We start from the raw sequence: 20,274 nt of genomic DNA, 5'->3' as shown, positions 1-20,274 counted from the left end.
ACCCTTAACCCTCTGGAGAAAATAGTTTTTTGCAAACATTGGTTAAAAACACTTCGTCTAACCCTAACCCAAGTTTTGAATTATTTGGTGAAAGGTTAACAACTTACATACACGTGCAATAATCGCCATCCAATTCGCATATAGGTAGTATGTACAAAACTACCAAAATACCTGAGTTTGGCGCACGACGGGAGGTGTTTTTAAACAACGTGCCCGGAGTCCATCGGTAAATTGTGATTTTACTCTAAACAAACACCTAATACGTCAGCCAAATATAGCACCGAAATGTTGTAAACCACCTAAAGCCGTACAGTTTGTGACTCCTTCATAATTGTCAGTTGTATCGTCCGGCCGTTCTAACGCATATAAGCTATGCGAATGCTTTACTTTGCAGCTATGCGAATGCTTTACTTTGCGTTGCATATACTAGTCATGACTTGAATGTAAAACAGCAACAAAGATGCAGAAAAAGGTAAAGATTAACAGACGTTTCTTGTGTAATGATTTAGCTAAGTTTACTGAAAACTCTGTAGTACTCATTCCCAGCAAGCAAGTGTTGTACTTTCCATGGAGCCGTACTAATATAACAAAGTTTGTGTGCAGTGTTTTCTTATTAGGTTTGCATCGCTATTTGATAACTCGTCCAAAACATCTGCCATTTAAGAATATTTTCTTTGTAGAATGTAAATGAATTAAACCAACCTTAAATGATCTTTTGTTAAATGTGAGGAGTCCAGTTACAGTTTTAGACAGTAGACCGATGTTTAATATGCATTGTAGATATTACAAACATAAAAATATAAATCATTTCATTTAAAATAAGAAAGAGGATAGGCCCGTGTTTATATGGTAAATTTGCTTTAGACCTATCATATAGCCTATTAACCAAAATGCAATTAAACTGTAGAATTCGTCGGTCTCTCAAGCAAGTTGGTAAAGCGGCTACGTCTCCAATCACTGACACTGAAGATATGGCCGACCGAATATGGGGACCAGAAGTAAGTTTAAAGTTTAATACTTTTAAAGGGGTTTAGAAACTTCTCTGTACAAACAAAGGGCTCGTTATTATTAACGTTGTTGCTTCCTACTGTAATAAAGACGCGATTGTTATTTGTGCAGCGAAGTTTTACTGATAACATGACTTGTATTTTCATGTTTTTATGTTGTTTTGTATTATTTTGTAAGTATTGCCGGCATGGACAGTTTTGCAAGAAGATTTAGTTTTATATTAATATGTATTCATAAAACAGTTTTGATTGTTGAGTGCGACACGTTAGAGCTAAATAGGTATCAACACAAAATGATCAAGCAGGTTTTACTATTTAGTCGATTTTAGGTCCCCTTGCAACTGTCTTCGTTGCAATTGCTATGTTAAGTGACGGACTCCGTCAAACGTGCGACCTGAACTTTACTGTAGGAAGGGATAAGTAATTTGCGGTACTGCAAGGAGAATGCGCAACAATTGCTTCCGTTTTAGAATACTCGCTGTTCGTGCGATCGGCAGGTCCAGTGTGCATTCCTATCGTTGGGCTTGCAGTGGTTTCTTGTGAATCAATTGACATTCTTTGGGCGAATTATATTTTGCAGCTGTTTTTGCTTTGAACTGATTTATGTTGACAAATACACCAGCAATAACTGGTACTTTAATGTAAAGACGCTTCAGGCGTTAAAAAGTTTACGGCCCATACATTATGTTGTAACAGGGACTGTGCACTAATTACTTGCGTGGTTTTTACACGATGGCCAAATACAAACTTAACTGACTACGTTGCCGTTCAGCGATGGCTGCTTTTTGTTTTTGTTATTTGCGATCTTTTTGATTAGATTTAAATTTTGGATGACCAATGGCAGAAAAAAAGTCACAGAAAGATCAACCTAAAAGGAGAAGCGTACGTTTCTGGTTTCGCAACAACACACATTTGATCGAAGCCGGTCGTGTGTTTGCCGCTGACAGAGCTAGCGCAGGTCGCAGTGAATCTTTTTGTTCGGGAAACCCTTACTCTGATTTAACGGACCCATGCAGGACGTCTACTACACTATCCTTGCCGCGCAACTTTAGCAACACAGTGATGCAAGATACAAGCGTCGCAAAAAAGCTGCGGTCCCCGTTCAAGCGAATGTTATCTGTATTTGGGGCAAAAACTTTAAAAAAGCCAAGCGACCAATGCCATCCCAACATCAATGATGTGTCCAGGCCAGGTGTATCAATAAAAAACTGTACGAGCAGCTACAGCAAATCTCTTCCTGCCCCAATATCGGCGATCTCTAAACTTCCTAGCGACCTGATCGACTGTACCTTGGAGCCTCCACCAGAATTCCAAGACAACTCATATTGCAATACAGAACTGGGTGACCTAATTCAAAAACCTGAAAAAGAATTCTTGAGCTCGGACCAAACTACAAAAAGTACTGGTAAAATTGAGGATTTTTGTGATGTTGATCAAAGATCGTTTAGAAGTCGAACTTCCAGTAACAACTTTCAGGTAAGATATCCATCTAACAGCATTCGTAGAAGATCGAGAGGGCGTTCAGTGCGGCAACGTACAGGTAGCTCCACTTCTTTCTATAATAGTCAAAGAAGAAGAGGTCGTTCTACGGGCCCTCAACAATTTACTACCGCTGTTAACGATAAAACAGCGAACGCTTCTGCTCGATTTTCGAGGCGTAGGAGTAAAGACAGTGCTCGTAATTGTGCAGACACCTACGGTTTTCCAAACTGCATTGATGTAGTCGAACTCTCCAAAGAGAGACACATAAAGAAAAATTATTTGAATGGTGCAGAAAGAAAAACGGCTAGAGATATCTTGTCTACGACGATTGGTTTTGGGAACCAGTCGAGTGTTGAACAAAAATCACTGAACGTTAATGAAAAGCACCCAGCTTTGCGCTTTAATGGTCCTCGCCAATCGAGCATCAGAAGACACAGAGTACGAGCAATGCGTTCCCTGCCGAAAAAGGAATGCGCTTTCAGGTCTCCGACCCACGCTCGAAAGGTTCAATCAGGAAGTGAACAGAAGCGCAACAACAAAACACTGCGCAGCCCCAGCCCTTGGATTAAGGCAGTGCGGTCAAAGTTTGAAAGTCGTAAAATCTGTCACAGGGAAGTCAACGGCGCTGCCGGGAAAAAGAGGCAATGTGGTTTTGTGGTAAGTTTGACTATGCTCTTATAGTAAGGGGCATCCAAGCGAAAAAGCTTGTTTTTATTTAAAGCGAGCATTTAATGTTTTTCAGTTTGATTAGAAAATTATTTTTTTTATAAAGGAATAAACGTAAGAACAAAAAAGGTAAAAGGTTGAAGCAGGGTCAGAGACATTACACTGCAAATGTAATCAGTCCTTTTTTTCGAAATGTGCCGAGTTTCGACTGCAAAGTAATACGCAATAATTGGATAGAAACGTGTGTTGCGAATTTGGAATTTAATTTGACTTCTTTGTCTTAATATTTGTTTGGTGATGGAACAGCCTTTAAGGAGATGTATGGTGCTGTCTTTTTGTTGTTGGAAGAAGTTGTATATATTATACAGTATTTTTATGTTTTACTATTTTAGATAAGAGGTGAGATTTTGTAAAATCTCCCCGTGTAAAAAGTTGATAAGCTCTTTGCATTTGGTCATCGTGTCTTGATTTTAGTTGATTACTATGCCTATGTGTAATAGGGCTTTTACCAGTCTAATACTATGTTGCTCTAAAATGATAATAAATGCTTGGACTAAACCCTATTTTTTGGAACCGTATTAGGCTACATGTAACGTGATGCCATTCACGTGTATTCAAGTTTACAGAAACCTCGTGTTAATACCAATGATTGTAGAATTTCATTAAAATGATTTGTGGAATTTTATAGTAACGTTATACTCCTGTCCAGGTTTAATACTGTAGAAGTGTAGGGTATTTACCAGTTTACTTTGGTGCCTTAAACTTGGAAAAACAAAAATGCTTAAGTGTTACTGTCGTTGTTCCGGCTATGTTAAGTAATATAAAGTAATAACTATGTCCGTAACCTTATGTTTTCCCATGTTCTCGTAAGTTTGTTCAAGTCGCGTTTTTTTAGCCGATGATTTAAAAATAAATGTGACAACTTAACATGTAATGAAAAAGTAATTATACGATTAGCGTAACATATTCGTTGAAGTGCTATATTTAAAACGCTTAGACTTTGTGCAGTTACAAGCTTTAAGCCTACCGTTTTGTTAAAACTGGGTTCACTTCAAAATTATCGTTTAAAAAAAGCAATTATGTGTAATTTGTTTGAAATGGATCGAGTTACCAGGCTGTAACGCCGCTACACTTGGCTAAGCACGTCGTAAACACTACAATGGGGATTCACCGCGAAATTGCCTTCCACTATTTGCCTGGGATTAAAAACCTTTCTTTTTACTATATTTTGGGAGCAAGCGAAGCTTCTCTACAAGGCTCAATGTACCCTGCTCCAGTTGTTCGCTTGCAACGCACGATCATATCGACTGGCCGACTAATCTCGCCAAATGGATTTTAGACAAATATGTTGCTATCCTTTTGTGCAATTCACTTGCCTATTCAATCGATTTATTTATCCGTTATATTTAACAATCTAGTAATAGCTAGTCAAACCTCAATATTTCAAAATTATAGATTTTTCTTGGAAAGTACATGCCATTGTTTGGTGATTTTAGTAATACACACAAAAAAAATTTTAATCCCTTAAGCGAAATGATTGTATTGGTGTCCCAATATATTTGTCTTCGAATTGCTCTAAACAAAACGGGTTGGAAACCATTGGCAGAGAGTTATTGTTTAATTTTTCGATTTGTTCGTGATCTCGATTAACAAACATCAGGACCTATTACTTTTTTCAACCACCGCTTGAAAAGGCGTCTTTCTATGCGTGCTCTGTTTGAAGACGTTACTCTCGTACTAAACAAACTCCTGAGCACGACGTCAAAAGATCAAATATTTTTTAATCAATTGTGCTTTACGTCAAGCAGTTTTTTTGTTAAGAACATGTAGACATGTTTTAGTGGACGTTTTTTACGAAAGAATAGGATAAACGTATTATTTGGCAAAGGCTAATTCCGAGTTAAGTTTCGTAATTCGTAAGCTGACCAAAAGGCGGAATACTTTTTTTGACAAATTTTGTTATGGACAGACTGCTTAAATTAGGATTTTGGCTTTAAATTTATAGTGTATTGACGGACTGCTAAACACTTACGTTTCGAGGAGAGTTTATTTGAGGTAATAAGGAGTGTTCACTATTTCTTTATTTAACATGAAGGACTCTGCACTAACAAACGCGATAGACTGAAGTTTTGATAGTGTGCGTGTTGTACTACATCGATTTCCACTACTGCAGTAAAAAAGTGTTGTTACAAGACTGGTATAGATGTCACAACTAACACAGATATTTTTTTTTTACAAAACTGAGATCAAACCTGCTCTCACTGTATATCAAATCAAATAGTTTTTCGTAAGTAATACATGATGAAACTTCAAAGACATTCAAATCACTAGCTGTTAGGTAAATTAAATTAGGTTCAGCAATCATTTGCAAACGAAGATAATTCAGGATAGGCCTAAAACCAACAAACCTAAGTTTTTGGCACATGTTTAGATTTTACACGACCAGATTTCATATTAGTGCAACCTTAGATATCACTGCAGTGACAAATTGTAGCAGTTTATAAGAGAGTTGTTAAAAATAGCAAATTTAGAAACTAAAAGAGACCTCCAACGAAACAAATGAAGTTCACTTTTCACGCATTTAGACAACTGAAATTCACTTGTTCACCGGAATCACAATTATATTTACTCTTATAGTCGGCTAGTCGCTTTGGTAGCAACGGTGTAGTAAACTTGAAAGCATTGAAACATACATTTGAAGGTAACGGTATTGAAATCCAAAAGTAACCAAAGAAGGCGCTTTGCAAAAAGGATTAGGCGAAAATGTTTTGTTGAAGCTTTGCTTAAAGTGAGCTTTTACGGATATTTAAACGGTATTTCTAAGTTGTGGTTAAAAGGTGCGTGACACTGCCCTATAAAAATAACTGATATGCCTAAAATTGGATGTTTTTTAAGATATTTTCCTTAAATAGGCTTAAACGTTATTTTTGAACTATTAGTAATGATTTGTTTTACAACTGTAGAACCGCTGATCTTGCTGGTTTAAAATAACATCTGCGATCAGGAAATTGCGTTTTTCTGCTGACTAGCTACGATTTTTTTTATTGCTTTCGCTTGATTGTCTGGCGTTTACCTTAGTATTCGACCGCACGTCCTTTTTAGTCATTACCGGCATTTTTATCCTGTAGTCAAAAACTGTTCTAGTTTCCTTCGTTAAGCTCAGTATCGTAGAACTATAAAAGTAGTTGTGCTGTTTGCGTCACGTTTACTGCACATGTGATTGTGACCAGACATACAAGCCTGCGCCCTGCGTATAACGTTGTCGTGTCCCTCTTAATGCAACTCGTCTCAAGCAACGTAAACAGGAAACAGCGAGGGAGGCAGCACACAGTATTTTCTGGGGTGAAAGTTGTTTGCCTTAGAAAGCATTTGAGAATGATTAAGTCACAGTTGCTGTTTGGCTTAGATGTGTTATTTAACTCACCAGCGGCATTTGGGGTTGATGGAACAATATCGGTGAGAACAATACAAAGCGATCATTGGTTTGTCACATTAGTTTGCGTTGTGCCAAGCATACTCTATGGCTGTTTACAAAGTATTAAAACTTATATTTAGTTGAAATGTAGCTCATATATGAATGCACAGTTTGGTAGATGGCAAATACTTGAACAACATTTTAGGGCCCTTTATTCTTCTGTCAACTGTGCGAATTAAGTTGCGCATTTTGTGATCGATTATTTTATCGATTTTTGTTTTGTTCAGCAATGTTTGTACACTTTCGTCTTCCAGGGCAACTGCACTTGGAGTAATATGAGTGGCAGGAAAATGCAGCTGGGCAGCACCAGGCTACAAAGTTTATCGGAGTTGGAGTGCGATGCCTTACAAAAAGTGGCCGTCCATCGACTTGCGGAAAGCGACTTGGGCATTACTGTATCTATTCCCAAAGGTGAGTGGGGTTTTAAATACTGATTACAGATTGCATAGTGAAATAGCTGAGTAAAAACAAATAAACTATACACGGTTAGCCGTTACTTGATGTCGAATAAATCGTTATTGTAACGTGGGTTGCGGAGTCGATTTAAAACAACTCAAGTCAGACTCGGTTGAGAAAATAATTTATCGAGTCCTATTCGCCCAACTAAATAAGGTTGATATCCAGTAATCCACTCATATGGGTGTCTTATAACTCACCCACTCCGAAACGGTGATGGGAAATATTCCACCCTTACGATTTACAGTTTGCGGTTTCGAATTAGTTACTGCGCACACGACTCGGGACTAGTATATACAAACTATAGTTTACATAGTATTATTCGAGTTCTCATTTCGACTCCAGCCAAACAAACCAACTCGATCGAGTCCTGAGTTCAACTTCGACTCCGCACCTCTGATTATGAAAAAATAGCCTTTATTGTTGAACCTAACGCACCTGTCGTTTTACCATGTATATTAAGACGAATCCAAGATTCTTAATCGAAAAATTTCGATGAGGAAAAAGTACGGCGTTCACCTTTCCGTGAGAGATAAGACCAAAGACAAAGGTACCGGTTCATAAATTTGTGCTTATTTAATGACAAACGCCCACACATTATCTGCAACTACGCGTGACCAAAACTCAAGATTAAAATTTTGTAACTAATGGTAAATCCCCCCACGAGCACATGTTCTTACCTCGAGTTCTTATGTAACGTGTTTACGGTATGTTGGTGCATATGAGTTACGCTTATTATAAATTTTGTTTTAACCTGGATAGTGTCGTTTTTTAACGTCATTGTCAATCAACAAAAATATCCCGCTGGCATTCAGTTAACCAAAACTGTCCTTCACTCCACGTATATTAACATGCCGTTGTTTATATAGAGAAAGGTCTGATGTGCAGTTTTGTTTCATTGTTTTATATTAAACGTGTAAGTATTTATTATGTCTCTGTAACGGGATCTTGTTCTTTTGATATGAAAAAGAAATTTCTTGTTGAGACAGTTAACATCTTTATTCTGTACAAAAACCTGAATGTGTTTATTCATGAATTTCATCGCACATTCAAGCGTAGCTTTAACTGGCAACAACAGGCTTATTTCAGTTAAACGTCCTGACGATTTTTGAGATGTCTAAATGCCCACCCAAAACATACTAGATCAGCTGATTGTATGAAACCGTCCTGGTTTGTTAAAGTTACAAAAATATGGTATGCCTAACATTGGATGTTTCGGGGTTCAATCTAAAAACTCATATGTTAGGAGGCCAAAATACGTATCAGCATTATGCACAATATTCCTAAAGTTTTGTGACCCCGACAATAATTTGTTTTTTTGTTGAATGCTAAACAGGCATCGATCATGTGTTCGGCATTCCCCTGGTTGAAGTAGTCGAGAACGACCAGTTGCTTCGACTTCAAAAGTCGGCCACCTTTGCCGCTACACTTGATTTTTCATTGCCGGGTGCCGCCGATAGGGATGCCCTTAATGACAATCCTCCTGTCGCACCATCAAACCAGCAGCAAGACGGAAATTACAGCAGTAGCAGTTGTTCTGGGAGCGCGACAAGCATTCCCTTGCAACCCGAAACGAAAAACGTTAATATTTCCGTTCAGAGATGCCTCAAAAAGTAAATGGAATGTTTGAATTACATTTATGTAACTTCGCGTGACGAGAAAATAAGCATTTGCTAACAAACTCGCACGACTAATCGCCGAGCAAGAAACTTAATTTGTAAATCGTTTTTGTGCTCAGATAGTAATTTGTCACGTTTTACGCTTTTATTCAAATGATTTTTCGGCAGTCACGAATAACAAAACATTTTGTGTTTCGCAAGGTAAAGCCTTATTTGTTTAATGTCAAAAATTAAAATATCAATAGCACTACAAAATTGAAACAGGGGTGATTGTTTATCCAGATATTTATATACGCGTGTCATTATTTTCATTGCTCGTTTGTGTTTTGCTAAGGGCATCGTCATGCGAAAGTTTAAATCTGCAAGAGTACTCTCCTACCGATCCAGATAACGTTTTTCGAAGCCCAAATTACGAGACTATATCTGACACCAAAGCAACTCTAAACAGCATTTCAAACAACATGAGCCAAAACACTACTTCGATAGCTGCAAGACCTCTTAAACGACGGGTAAGCTTAAAAAATAATCTTATGATAACAAAAAAGGAAGTATGATGTATTCATGATTCTTTTTGTGGTATATGGCAGTGGCAATTAAGCTACGTCCGTTAAATGTCGAATATAAAACATATATGTTATATATAACGACCCTTACAAAATGGTTCGCATGAAAAGGGGTCGACATTAATTTTTTCCGGTATAAAGTCTTTCGTCATAAAGCATTTCGTCATAAAGCAAGTAGATTAGGACACCTACTGTTTTCAGCTTACTCAAAGAGATGGCGTCAAAGCATTTGCGCGAAGCGAACAATGGTATTTGCAGGTCTACTCAACTCGCGGCACGCGGTCCGTATACAGACCTTTAAAGTGTATGGGCCTCAAAAATGTCTTTGCTTACTGAAAAAATGATCTGCTTTACGGTGCGATTAGAGATAAGTTTCGAGGAACTTAAAGACAGGTTCCGCAACGAGCTGACTATAGCCATATAAGAACAATTAATCGTCCTGTGCTTTCCAGACATGTTGTCATTCGCACTATTTTTACAAAGAGCAAAACATAATAAAAAGCCACAACGAAACGTTTAACGTACCTACGATACAAAGTTAGATGATTAAGATAGGCATCAAATATAATTATGGGACATGTTTTTATGAAAATATAATATATTTTTACCGTTTAATGTTTCAGTTGTGATTTTACCGGAATACCGTTCCTTCTAACTTTCATTATTGATTTAACCCCATACCACGAATAGGGTTCTTGGCAATAACCACACACTCAGAAACGGTGTTTTTTTTGCACTTTCCAGAAAAGCGTTTTGCGAAATTTGAAACAAACTATTATAAACTTCACCTTAACATATTTGTATTACTTAAATTTTATAGTTTGAAATAACATAAAGTATTAATCGTTGTTTTTTCACACATACGACAGTTTTTTTTAAATCTTGTTGCTTTTGAATCGAATCTTATTTGATATTTTTTTTCGTTATATGTTGGTATACAGTTAGCCGAGTTATTTCACACAATTATTTTCTTACACATGTCGTTTGCCAAAACATAAAGGCATTATTTTATGTTCGATAATTTAAACAACAGAAAGTTTAGAAAACAATTCGACACCATGTTATCGTAATGTAAAACTACTGCATAACTGGTTGCCATTAGGCTATGTTGCTCTGCTCAGGATAGAACGACCGCGAAAACCACACAATCTTTCGTTTGACTCGATAATTCGAAATGTCACCAGAGCTACAACGTTAGAATTTTGCCACACGATTAATATTCGTTGTCCAGTTGTGTGCTGAGGTTTCCTCATGCCATCGACCAGTTTGTTGTTCAACCCTCGTATGCTGTTTCTTTTAATTTTCAATACCATGAATCCGGCATTCAACATTGTTTGTTTTTTTTAAATATCTTTCGATTTTAAACTGATTCTGTCAGCAAAGTGTAAAAATGATTGTGTAATGCATTGACTTAGCCTTATTTTGGTATTTCGTCTAAAGTTATCTCATGTGTATTTGTATAAAACAGAAATCGCCAAACTTTTTCCATTTCGGGGCGGATAACCGTACGTAAAAATCTAACTTGTTATCATTTGAAGGAAAAATATAATTAAATATTTAACACAAACTTTAAAACTACATCGAAATTAAGTGAGAAATTGCATATCACAACATTTCAAGTGTAATTTATGTGTATTATGACAGTAACCGCAGTTTGGTGTTCCTTATGTAAAACATAATGATTATTACTACATGATCCTCAATCTGTGTGACTCTAAAGATTCTTAAGTGTGCCCTAGAACTTGTTTTTATTATGGAAAATGGCCTATTCGCAATAGGAATGCAGGCAGGCAGGCTGACATACACGACCTCAATACACACTAGTGATTTATACACACTGATAACGCTATAGGGTATTTATCTGTTACATTACCTAGTAATAAGAGTAAAGCAGCTTTCCAATATAGAAAGTGTGACAATAACAGATTTTTCGTAAGGCGTTAACGCCAAAAAGGCGTCACCAGTTCTGCTTAAAAATTGGCGCGAAAGAAAAACAAAAGAAGGGCTTTACGTAAAATTCTCATTACAAAATACAAAAACAGAATAATTACTATGGAGTCCAGATGAAAAACCGATGCTTAGTAAAAAAGCGTGAACAATTATTATAAATTTCAACTATGCCTAAAACAATTTAAAAACAAATCGGAAATAAATAATAACGTCGCGCAAACACTAGATCACTTCTTTGAAATAGAAACTAATGCCATAGGATTAGAACAGAGGTTCAGATTTACCTTATAGTTGGTGTTAGACTATGTGAAATGTGGATTGCAGTATTCGCCTAGAAATCCAGTTCTGCCATTTTAGGTTGTGCGAAAAATGTTACACTACATCAAAGGAGGCCATCTTTCACGCATCACATAATCATTTTGAGGGTAATATCATAGAAAGGCGGCCTTATTATTATTGCACCAATAGGTTAAACAAACGTGTTTTACAGGGTGCCATTGCCGCCGACTCACTCAACGAAATCGATCCCTATCAATCGCAACTACTTGAAGCCCTGTCACTTTCGGTGTCGGGGAAAACTCATAATCAGCGAAGTGAGAAGAAGCGCTCTCTTCTGCCACCAACTATGGCGCAGGTGCCATATGTGGTACAGAAGTGCTGCGATCACATTACTAAATACGGTAAGAAGTTGTATATCGACAGATCCCACCTTGTTATTCATGGCCCTATGTCAATGATTCCCAGTGTTGTAAACAAGTCATTTAAAAAAAAACTTAAGTCCAAGTCCCAGTCAAGTCATAATTAGAGCACATCAATTTCAAGTCATGTCCTTGTCATAAAAATAAAACGTTAAACTATTAAAATGTTTTGAGCTAGTACAATTATGAGCAATGGCTGAACAAAAAATTAGGCAAAATGCAACATTAGGCAAGCAAATTGTTTATGTGCAAAAATTTTAGTAAATAGCTCAATTTAAAAAAACAAATCCTAATGAAAACGCTTAATTTTAACATAAGTCATTTGCCCAAATGACTTAAGTCAAGTCAAGTCATTTGAAACAGTGACTTAAGTGCACTTAAGTTAAGATATTGACTTAAGTCGTAGTGGTTACCTGTGATGTCACAATAATCTGACCGAACAGTACACACTAACTGTACAACGGGTAGAAAAACATTCTTGATTTGTTGCACCCCAATCGCACACAAAAAATTGTAACAAGAAGCTGATTAATAGAACAAAATGGGAACCCACAAGACTTCGAAACACGGCCCCTTTAGCGTTAAAACGGCACCACGGGGTGCCTCGTCACCCAGCTGGAAATCAATGACCAATGTACTTAGATTTTTTTTTTCGAAAACTCTATTTGTCTATTACTTTTTCTCAGGTCTGAACACAACAGGAATATTCCGCGTGGCTGGATCGAAGAAACGAGTAAAGCAGGTACGAAAGCGTATTTCAAGACATAGTGTTAGTCGAAACCTTTTTTAAAACCGCGGATGCATAGATTTGGGCGTGGTTACGCAACAATATTTTATGGATAAAAGGTTTTTGTTGACATATGTAGGTATTAAAATTCAAGATTACTGTCATTATGCCGCTTCGGTGCCGCCATAGCAGGAGATTTGAAAGCACCAGCGTGTTTTATAAAGTGACATGTAAGTTGTGGTTGCTCAAAACAGCATGGACAATTGATCACAGTCTCGGAATCAATCGGGCGGAATTGGCAAACCATTGAATCTTGCCGCGCCTATAATATTAGTCATCCTTCGATGTGCTGCTTAAAGTGCTCTCACTCGACCGATATAATTGTGGTGCTAAAACAACAGCGCCACAGCACTATAGGAAGTAGATTATATTAATATGATTTTTGCTTTTATCTTAGCTTCGCGAAGAATTCGATCGCGGGGTGGACGTTACAATCGATGAGGATTACAATCCACATGACGTGGCCGCGCTGCTGAAAGAATTCTTTCGGGACCTCCCCGAAGCTCTGCTGACGCGCGATCTTTACCACGCGTTCATTCAAACTGCAAGTATGCGAGATAAGGGCTTTTGTACAAAGTAGCACCTTGTTCTTTTTCGTCAATATTGTGCTTTATGAATTAAAAGATATTTAGCAAACCAACTTTTGGGGCACTAAGCATTCGTAAAAATGCGCTAGGCACGATATTCTATATACGTATGCGAAACCTGAACTCTTAAATAATTTGTTTAGAACTGGCCAAAGGTGACCGCTTACAGGTGTTACGTAGTCTTGTATGGCTCCTACCTCTCACCAACCGAGACACATTATTCACCTTGCTGAACTTTCTTTCTGTTGTTGCCGCTCATTCAGAGGATAGTATTGACACTTTTAGAAACAAGGTAATATTAAAAAATGTATTAAAAAAATATATTAAGGTTTATGACATATGACTAAACTTTGATTTACAAGTAACGGTATTATGAAATTACATACGTCTATATGAACCACATGAATGCATGCAATTTGAAGATTTCCTACAGCAGTAATTTCAATCCTGGTATTTAATGGCTGACATCTCTATCATTATTGGCCTACTTGAATTTAAATCAAAGCATTCTGATTACCTAAACAAGTGTGCTGAAGTCACTCTTTTTAAATCTCTTGAAACTGACGTGACTTTACTACATTCTTTTTGTAAGAATTACTCTACTTGGATTTAGGCAAACCAATTAACAGACAGAATGTCTTAAAATAATAAACAATAAAACTTGGTTATTTTTGTATTTCAATTTCTTCTAGTAAAAGCATTAAGTTATTTTTGTTGGTTGCTATCAAAATAGCGCACAAGGTTGACTTGTAATAAAAATGACTTTGACTGTGACTCCACTTGCCAATTTCGCAAATTACTTTATTCGGATTTTTATTTTACAAATGCCGTGACAGGGACTTGGGGTATTTCAAAATGGCTCGTTCACAATACTCAAAATACCTTCGACCTTTAGTTTTAGTTTTTAATTTTTTTGCGTCAACTATTGCTATGCGTCATCATTTTCTTAAAACAATGTTGTTTGTGTATATGGAGCACTTTTTTACAAACGTGTATAAAAACTACTTACATGAATGTTTTCAGGTTACCGGAAATAAGATGGGAGCTTCAAATCTGGCAACTATTTTCGGCCCCAACATATTGCATCGTTACAAGAAAACTCAGACTAGCAACGATAATCCATATCAGGTTCGTACATATTCATCCTACAAAAAGTTTTTATCATAACGTTGTTGGTAGAAGAGATATTCATTGTAGTGATCATGCAAACAAATCTAATGTTTTTTTGCGGTTTTGCATTGTTAGAACCGTTTCTCAAACATTCAAATTTTAGCAATTGTATTTCATCGGAAGCTCGTTTAGCAAATTACGGCGCACAATAAAAAACCCTTTAATTTATGCACATCGTTATTTCATCAGATACAAAGCATGGAGAAAGCAGAAGACAGTGGCGCCGTTATAACAGTTGTGGAAGAAATCATCACAAACTATACACAACTGTTTCAGGTAAGTCAATTAGATACGAAAATGCTAATTTATAATGAACAAACTTCCGTGTACACATAGGAGCCTGATTTATAATTACATATTGGTAATTGTAAAGTGACTTCACATAACGTTTTATTGATCATATAGTACAGTTGCGTTTGGATAATATTGTTGGTTATTCATTATTACATGTCTTTTTCGTTATTTTTAGTTAAGAGCTGTAACGTATCGTGATAGGTGACAACATTTTAAAAAGGAATGATCTTATGAAGTCGCTATAAGTCACACAATACTGCCCAAGATCGCATTTATATTATGATCGAATCCACCTCTTACACACACATCTCTAATTAGGCGCCTAGAAATATTTCGCAATTGTTTTCCCGGAAGTGTTTTATATAGGCTATTGTTGTCAGATCGTCAAATATGATCACGACCAAATGCTCCGGACGTTAAACGAAAATGACCCCGAAGCAGTGGATTTCCTGTTGCGAAGAAAGGCGGCGAATTACATGAGGTGAATACGTTTTTAAATCGCTTGATCTTTACCGATGGTAAATAGAAGCTCTGTAAAGAATGGCAGTTTAAAAGTTGGGTAAAATATTTTAAACAAGGTCGAGTGGTCCATCTAAATATTTTTATATTTTAGAAAAAAAGTGTGTTAATATGTAAAATACACAAAAAAGGCATTTAAGTTTTTCCAGTCTGATTTTTTTGTTTCATTTTACTGAAACTCCTGACGTTGTTATTTTTACCTCAGGGAAAAATCCAAAATGCTGACTATGCAATCCAGCCTTTCGACGAACAATAATCACCCCAACAACAATAACAACTGCAACAACCCAAATGACTCCCCTGGGGCCGCTCCACGGGAGGTTACGATCGACTGCAGCTGTCAAAACAGCGAAGTTAAAGAGAAAAAAATAGAATTGTTGCCTTCAAAACCACAATCCGGGATGCGACTTAGCTACCAGCAAGCTACAGGCCACGTATCTGTATTGATTGATAAAGAACAACAAGCAAAAAGCGGCAAACTAAAGTTTAAACGGTTAGATTACAGATCTTTTAAATAATTTATCACCACTGCCACGCAACATAAACAATATTCAAAATATTTAAAACAATAATTTTATTTTCGTAGTTGTTTATCAACGAGTTGCTTGACTCAATTTTTTTATGTTTCTATCAAAAAATCATTTTTGCGTCGCTTTCCAACCGAGATAAATCATAATTGATGGTAAACCAGGAAAATTCCGTATTTGGTCAATGATATATTATAATAGGCATATATTAAAATGCCATGTATTTGGTTGATGACGCAATTCTCCTGAGCTTTACGATAAATTGTATTCACACAGACGCTTTTCTAATCATAAAGCAGATCTAACGATTACGCAACGAGCTTTGTACAAAATTTTAAACTTTAAAACCTACGATTTATTGTGCTGTTATTTTCTTTAAACTTTGAACCTTACGATTGTGCTAACTTACTTCAAGCAGACCCACCTTCAAGCAATCAAATCCATCTAGTTTAAGCCGCTCTGATATGACGAAGCACAGTAATGACAACAACAGCAGAAATAGCAGCAGTAGCAGTATAGAAGAAGAACCGAAATTGGTCGAAACTCAACCATCGGTTGCGGAACTCAAAAAGGTAGCTACGAATTTTAATCTTATTGTTTATCTATAATATATGTGTGGTATTTTATTTGTATTTCTACGCCTCTGAATCTCTATCTGTTTGTTGAAACAAAAGGCCAGACACTAGGATTAAGTTATTATTTAAAAGAGGTGCCGTATGTTCAACGTTTACAGGAATGCAAATACAAGTTCCCCTTTTACGACATGATTATGTAAAAATACGCTATAACGTTATGGCGTGAACCAACCTTTTAGACCTCTTGTGGCGCGTGCACAAATGTGAAACTGAAATCAAGTCGCGAAGTATTTAAGGGCATTGCGCCAAATGACTCACACAAGCGCGTATGAACTTTTATTCGGTTTAAATTGGCATAACTTACATTCAATAAACGTTAAATTTGCACAATTTATTTCTTTTATGGATGATTATTTAAACGTTTAAATTGTACGAGCAATTGACCTTAGAGGTAGATAACTGCTCGTCAACCACATCAAAATTCGCGACAAGCGAAATAAAACGTACAGAGGTGTATAAAAAAGTTTTGGAATTATGAAAGTGTTACTTAAGATATAACATGAAATGGTCAGAATGACTATATAAAAGTGCACAAACCACAAAACAAATTGCATTACTCATTTATCGGGTGTTGATTTAATAAAGCGATTTGTCTTAGTGGTTATTTACGATTTAATACAGCAGGATTTCGTCCGCATAGTGGCGCAAGAGCGCCGCTCGGTCGTTGTTCACTGCTTAATGTCGCACGATAGGAATTCCCACGTCTAGAAAAATTGGGGTTTGGTTTGGTAAAAATGTGAACTTTATTCTTAACACACCCCTTGGTTTCGAGGTATTCCGAAGTTACCATGTGAAAATTTTTGTTGGTAAACGCTACCTGAAGGTTTTTTTGAGGCGTTAATCTATGCATCATGGTTTCGTGATTACCAAAGTTAGAACCAGATGCGCACTATCCACCTGCCCTAGACGAGTATTTTTTGTTGTCATTGGCTTTCATCAAGTGACTCGGAAAACGTTTGATTAAACAGCGAAAACAATCAAGTTAAAGCTTGTACACAGAATACGCATGGTGTATATAAACGTCTCAGCAGCTGAATACGAGCTGTTAATCCCCTTTAATTGAGTATATATGTTCGAACAGGATCAGGGACGTACCCAGAAATCCAAAAAGTGAGGTACCGAATTTTTAACTTAAGGAATTTCCCGTTTTTTCATCTGACGTTAATCACGTCATAAAATATTGACGGATATGACGTCATAAAATAGCGATTGTAATGACGTCACAATTAATAATAAAAAATAATCAGAAATATCCAATTAACGTCCAGCAAAAGTCGACCAAACAAGAAACGAAAAACGGCGTTTTGCGTTTGATTTTGATTTCGCATTAGAAGACAATTGACCCTATTACATTAAAAACATTGCCGCTTCGGACGGTGATTTAAACCCTGACAAAAACGATGCTTTTATACGCGAAATATTTATTTCTGTTTATTTTAACAAATATTACCTGTTTTTACCTTTTTTCATCAAACGGTCTCAATATTTATAAACATACACTTTACAAAAAATTGGGGGGCATATATTGCATTTATTAATAGCTTTCGCTTTTTAGTCAATTTAACAATGCCGTATATAAGTTTGTACTTACCTTTTACAAAAGCATATTTTTATTTTCAAATATTTGCAGATTCAAACAGTCATAAAGACTTTACGAGACGCTCAGCGTGCTTCTCCGACAAATTCGTCGATTGCAATAAGCAAACAGGCAATGGACAATAGGTCGATGTCGTTTACAGAGGACGATCTCCAGGACATTCTACAACCAAGCGAGTACGAACGAACTCTACCAAAACAGCGAGAAGCAACGCCTACTTCATCAGCTCCATTTATTGACAGTAATTCTAAGGACCAACTACATGGCAATATAAGTGAGGGCATGACAGAAGATTCTTACATCGCCCAGTTGTCTGACTCTGGAATCTCCATGGACACTTTCACTTTTTCATCGCAAATGACCGAAAGCGATTCGATACACGCTGTCAAACGCCGAGGGGGGTTCAGCGTCAGACAAACAGAATCGAATAGTGGTGAAACTTTTAATTCGTCTGACTCATTCATCACAAGTGAGGAAAGTGAGCAATCGCACAATGATAATCGCGCACAACTTCGTCCGCACAAAGTTGACTATGGTAAGACTAGTTCGATAACAGATGATCACAAACCTAAACCACGCCGCTTTGTTTCCAAATTAAGATTTGAACCAAGTAGCAACACGAACAATAGCAACAATACTAACAGTGGCAGCATAAATGAAAAAAGACACCTTGCAACATTGCAGCATTTTCACACTCGCACTTCGAGCAAAGTCGTTCAATTATGTGACGGTGATCCATCCGTGAACCAAAGTGAATCATCTCTTATAACAAACATCGAACCGCAATCCAATCTAGGATCTCACTTAAACGAATGCACAAAGGGGTCATCGAAACACCAACTTAAGAATTTAAACCAAATTTATTTGCACACAAAGCCAAACCACAAACATGGAGACGTTAGCTTCCGTACGGAGGAATCTGGACATTCGTTATCTCTAGTTGGTCACACCGATTTTAGCCCTTCTAATGGATCTTTTGAAATCAGCCCAAATTCAGACCATCGTTTCAGACTGCAAATTAAGGAATTACCAAGATCTACTCGCAGGGTTCAGGATAAAAACAATGCTAACCGAAAAACTAAAACACAGCAAGAACAAGAAGATGGAAACGTTACGCTGCATGATAGTAGGAACAATCTACATCCTTCGTTAAAATGCATTGATTTGCCAGAAGCTTTAAAAAGCGCTACTCACACGAACGTATTCGATAAAACTATAAACAACATCACTGACACAGCCCAAAATTCGCCAGGCAATGGGATTAAAATGCCTTACAATCATCGTAATGGGAGGCGATATAGCAAGGACGACATGAACCTCACTGTCGCTGCAATACGCAGTAGCAGTTCTCGATGGACATCGTCCGGCTATCTTCCGAAAAACAGTCCGATGAATTTTGGCACAAATTCTACTTCCCATAGCAAAAGTCGTGAAACTTCGTGGAAATGCGACCAGAGCAAATTACCAGAAACATGGGTCTGAGTATAACAGGCAATTTACAGCAAATAATATGAACAGCTTGTCCCACTGTGTTGCTTTTATCAGCTGTTAATTACAGTTTAATTTCTATAAGATCTTTTGATCTTTATTGGTGCTCAAACGTACAAAAGTCAAAAACTTGAATAATGCACATTACCAACGGTAAATTTAAGCATCTATTTTTTTCATTGCTAGTTCGTGACTCTTTCTAAACGTTATTGTGGACATTTCAATTTTTTGTCATCTCAATTGTGTTCTTCACTTTTTTACTGTTCCATTACAAATCATATAAACGTTTCAAAAAGCTTTATATATATTTATAGCATAGCATTTAAAACTTTAACAACGATATAAGTTTTAATTTCATCTCAAGGCAAGACAAGTTTAGCATCTTGATAATAACCATTACTGTGTAAGATTTATTTATCCAAAACAAATAGCAAGCAGCGTGAAAATATGAGTTTACAGTTACATTTAGTTTACAGTCGATGTATTTCTAAGGCTTTCGTTGGTTAGCTGCTCTTTGCGTCTATTTGCAATCCACCGAAACTAAGTAGATTAAAAACTTTATTTTTGCGCCCCGGGCGCAATCAACTCCGGTAAACAAATTAAAGTACTATGGTCACAAGTAAAAAAAATATTTTTTTTTCACTTTTAAAATGTCCTTACGTCATATAGCTTGGATTTGAAAAGTAAATAAGTTTTATTTGTTACGAATAAAGATAATCTCAAATAAGCAATATGTCAAATGCAAATAGTCACG

General features: G+C 36.7%; 1 protein-coding gene across 1 annotated transcript; it reads left to right on the top strand.

Moving 5' to 3' along the window:
• Positions 1–1,844: 1,844 nt before the first annotated feature.
• LOC146160409 (uncharacterized) lies at positions 1,845–19,983 on the top strand. The gene is made up of 15 exons (XM_083384939.1): positions 1,845–3,146; positions 6,885–7,041; positions 7,550–7,636; positions 8,423–8,699; positions 9,040–9,214; positions 11,709–11,898; positions 12,603–12,658; positions 13,101–13,251; positions 13,434–13,582; positions 14,314–14,418; positions 14,650–14,736; positions 15,135–15,235; positions 15,479–15,766; positions 16,219–16,372; positions 18,066–19,983. Exons 1-15 carry the CDS (start codon positions 1,845–1,847, stop codon positions 19,512–19,514), a joined length of 4,728 nt encoding a protein of 1,575 aa, XP_083241065.1. The 3' UTR covers positions 19,515–19,983.
• The last annotated feature ends 291 nt before the right edge of the window (positions 19,984–20,274 follow it).

Source organism: Ascidiella aspersa, chromosome 3 (genome assembly GCF_963924565.1).
Source record: "Ascidiella aspersa chromosome 3, kaAscAspe10.2, whole genome shotgun sequence".
Taxonomy (NCBI): domain Eukaryota; kingdom Metazoa; phylum Chordata; class Ascidiacea; order Phlebobranchia; family Ascidiidae; genus Ascidiella; species Ascidiella aspersa.
Note: the sequence above shows the minus strand (reverse complement) of the source record. Positions and strands in the feature narration are given on the sequence as shown.

Bases quoted from the DNA above. Each gene is read 5' to 3' on its own strand.
- LOC146160409 (XM_083384939.1), top strand. From the start codon at position 1,845: ATGGCAGAAAAAAAGTCACAGAAAGATCAACCTAAAAGGAGAAGCGTA. The intron at 14,737-15,134 runs GTAAGTCAATTA...TATTGTTGTCAG, and splicing joins ACTATACACAACTGTTTCAG to ATCGTCAAATATGATCACGA. The intron at 15,767-16,218 runs GTTAGATTACAG...TACTTCAAGCAG, and splicing joins GGCAAACTAAAGTTTAAACG to ACCCACCTTCAAGCAATCAA.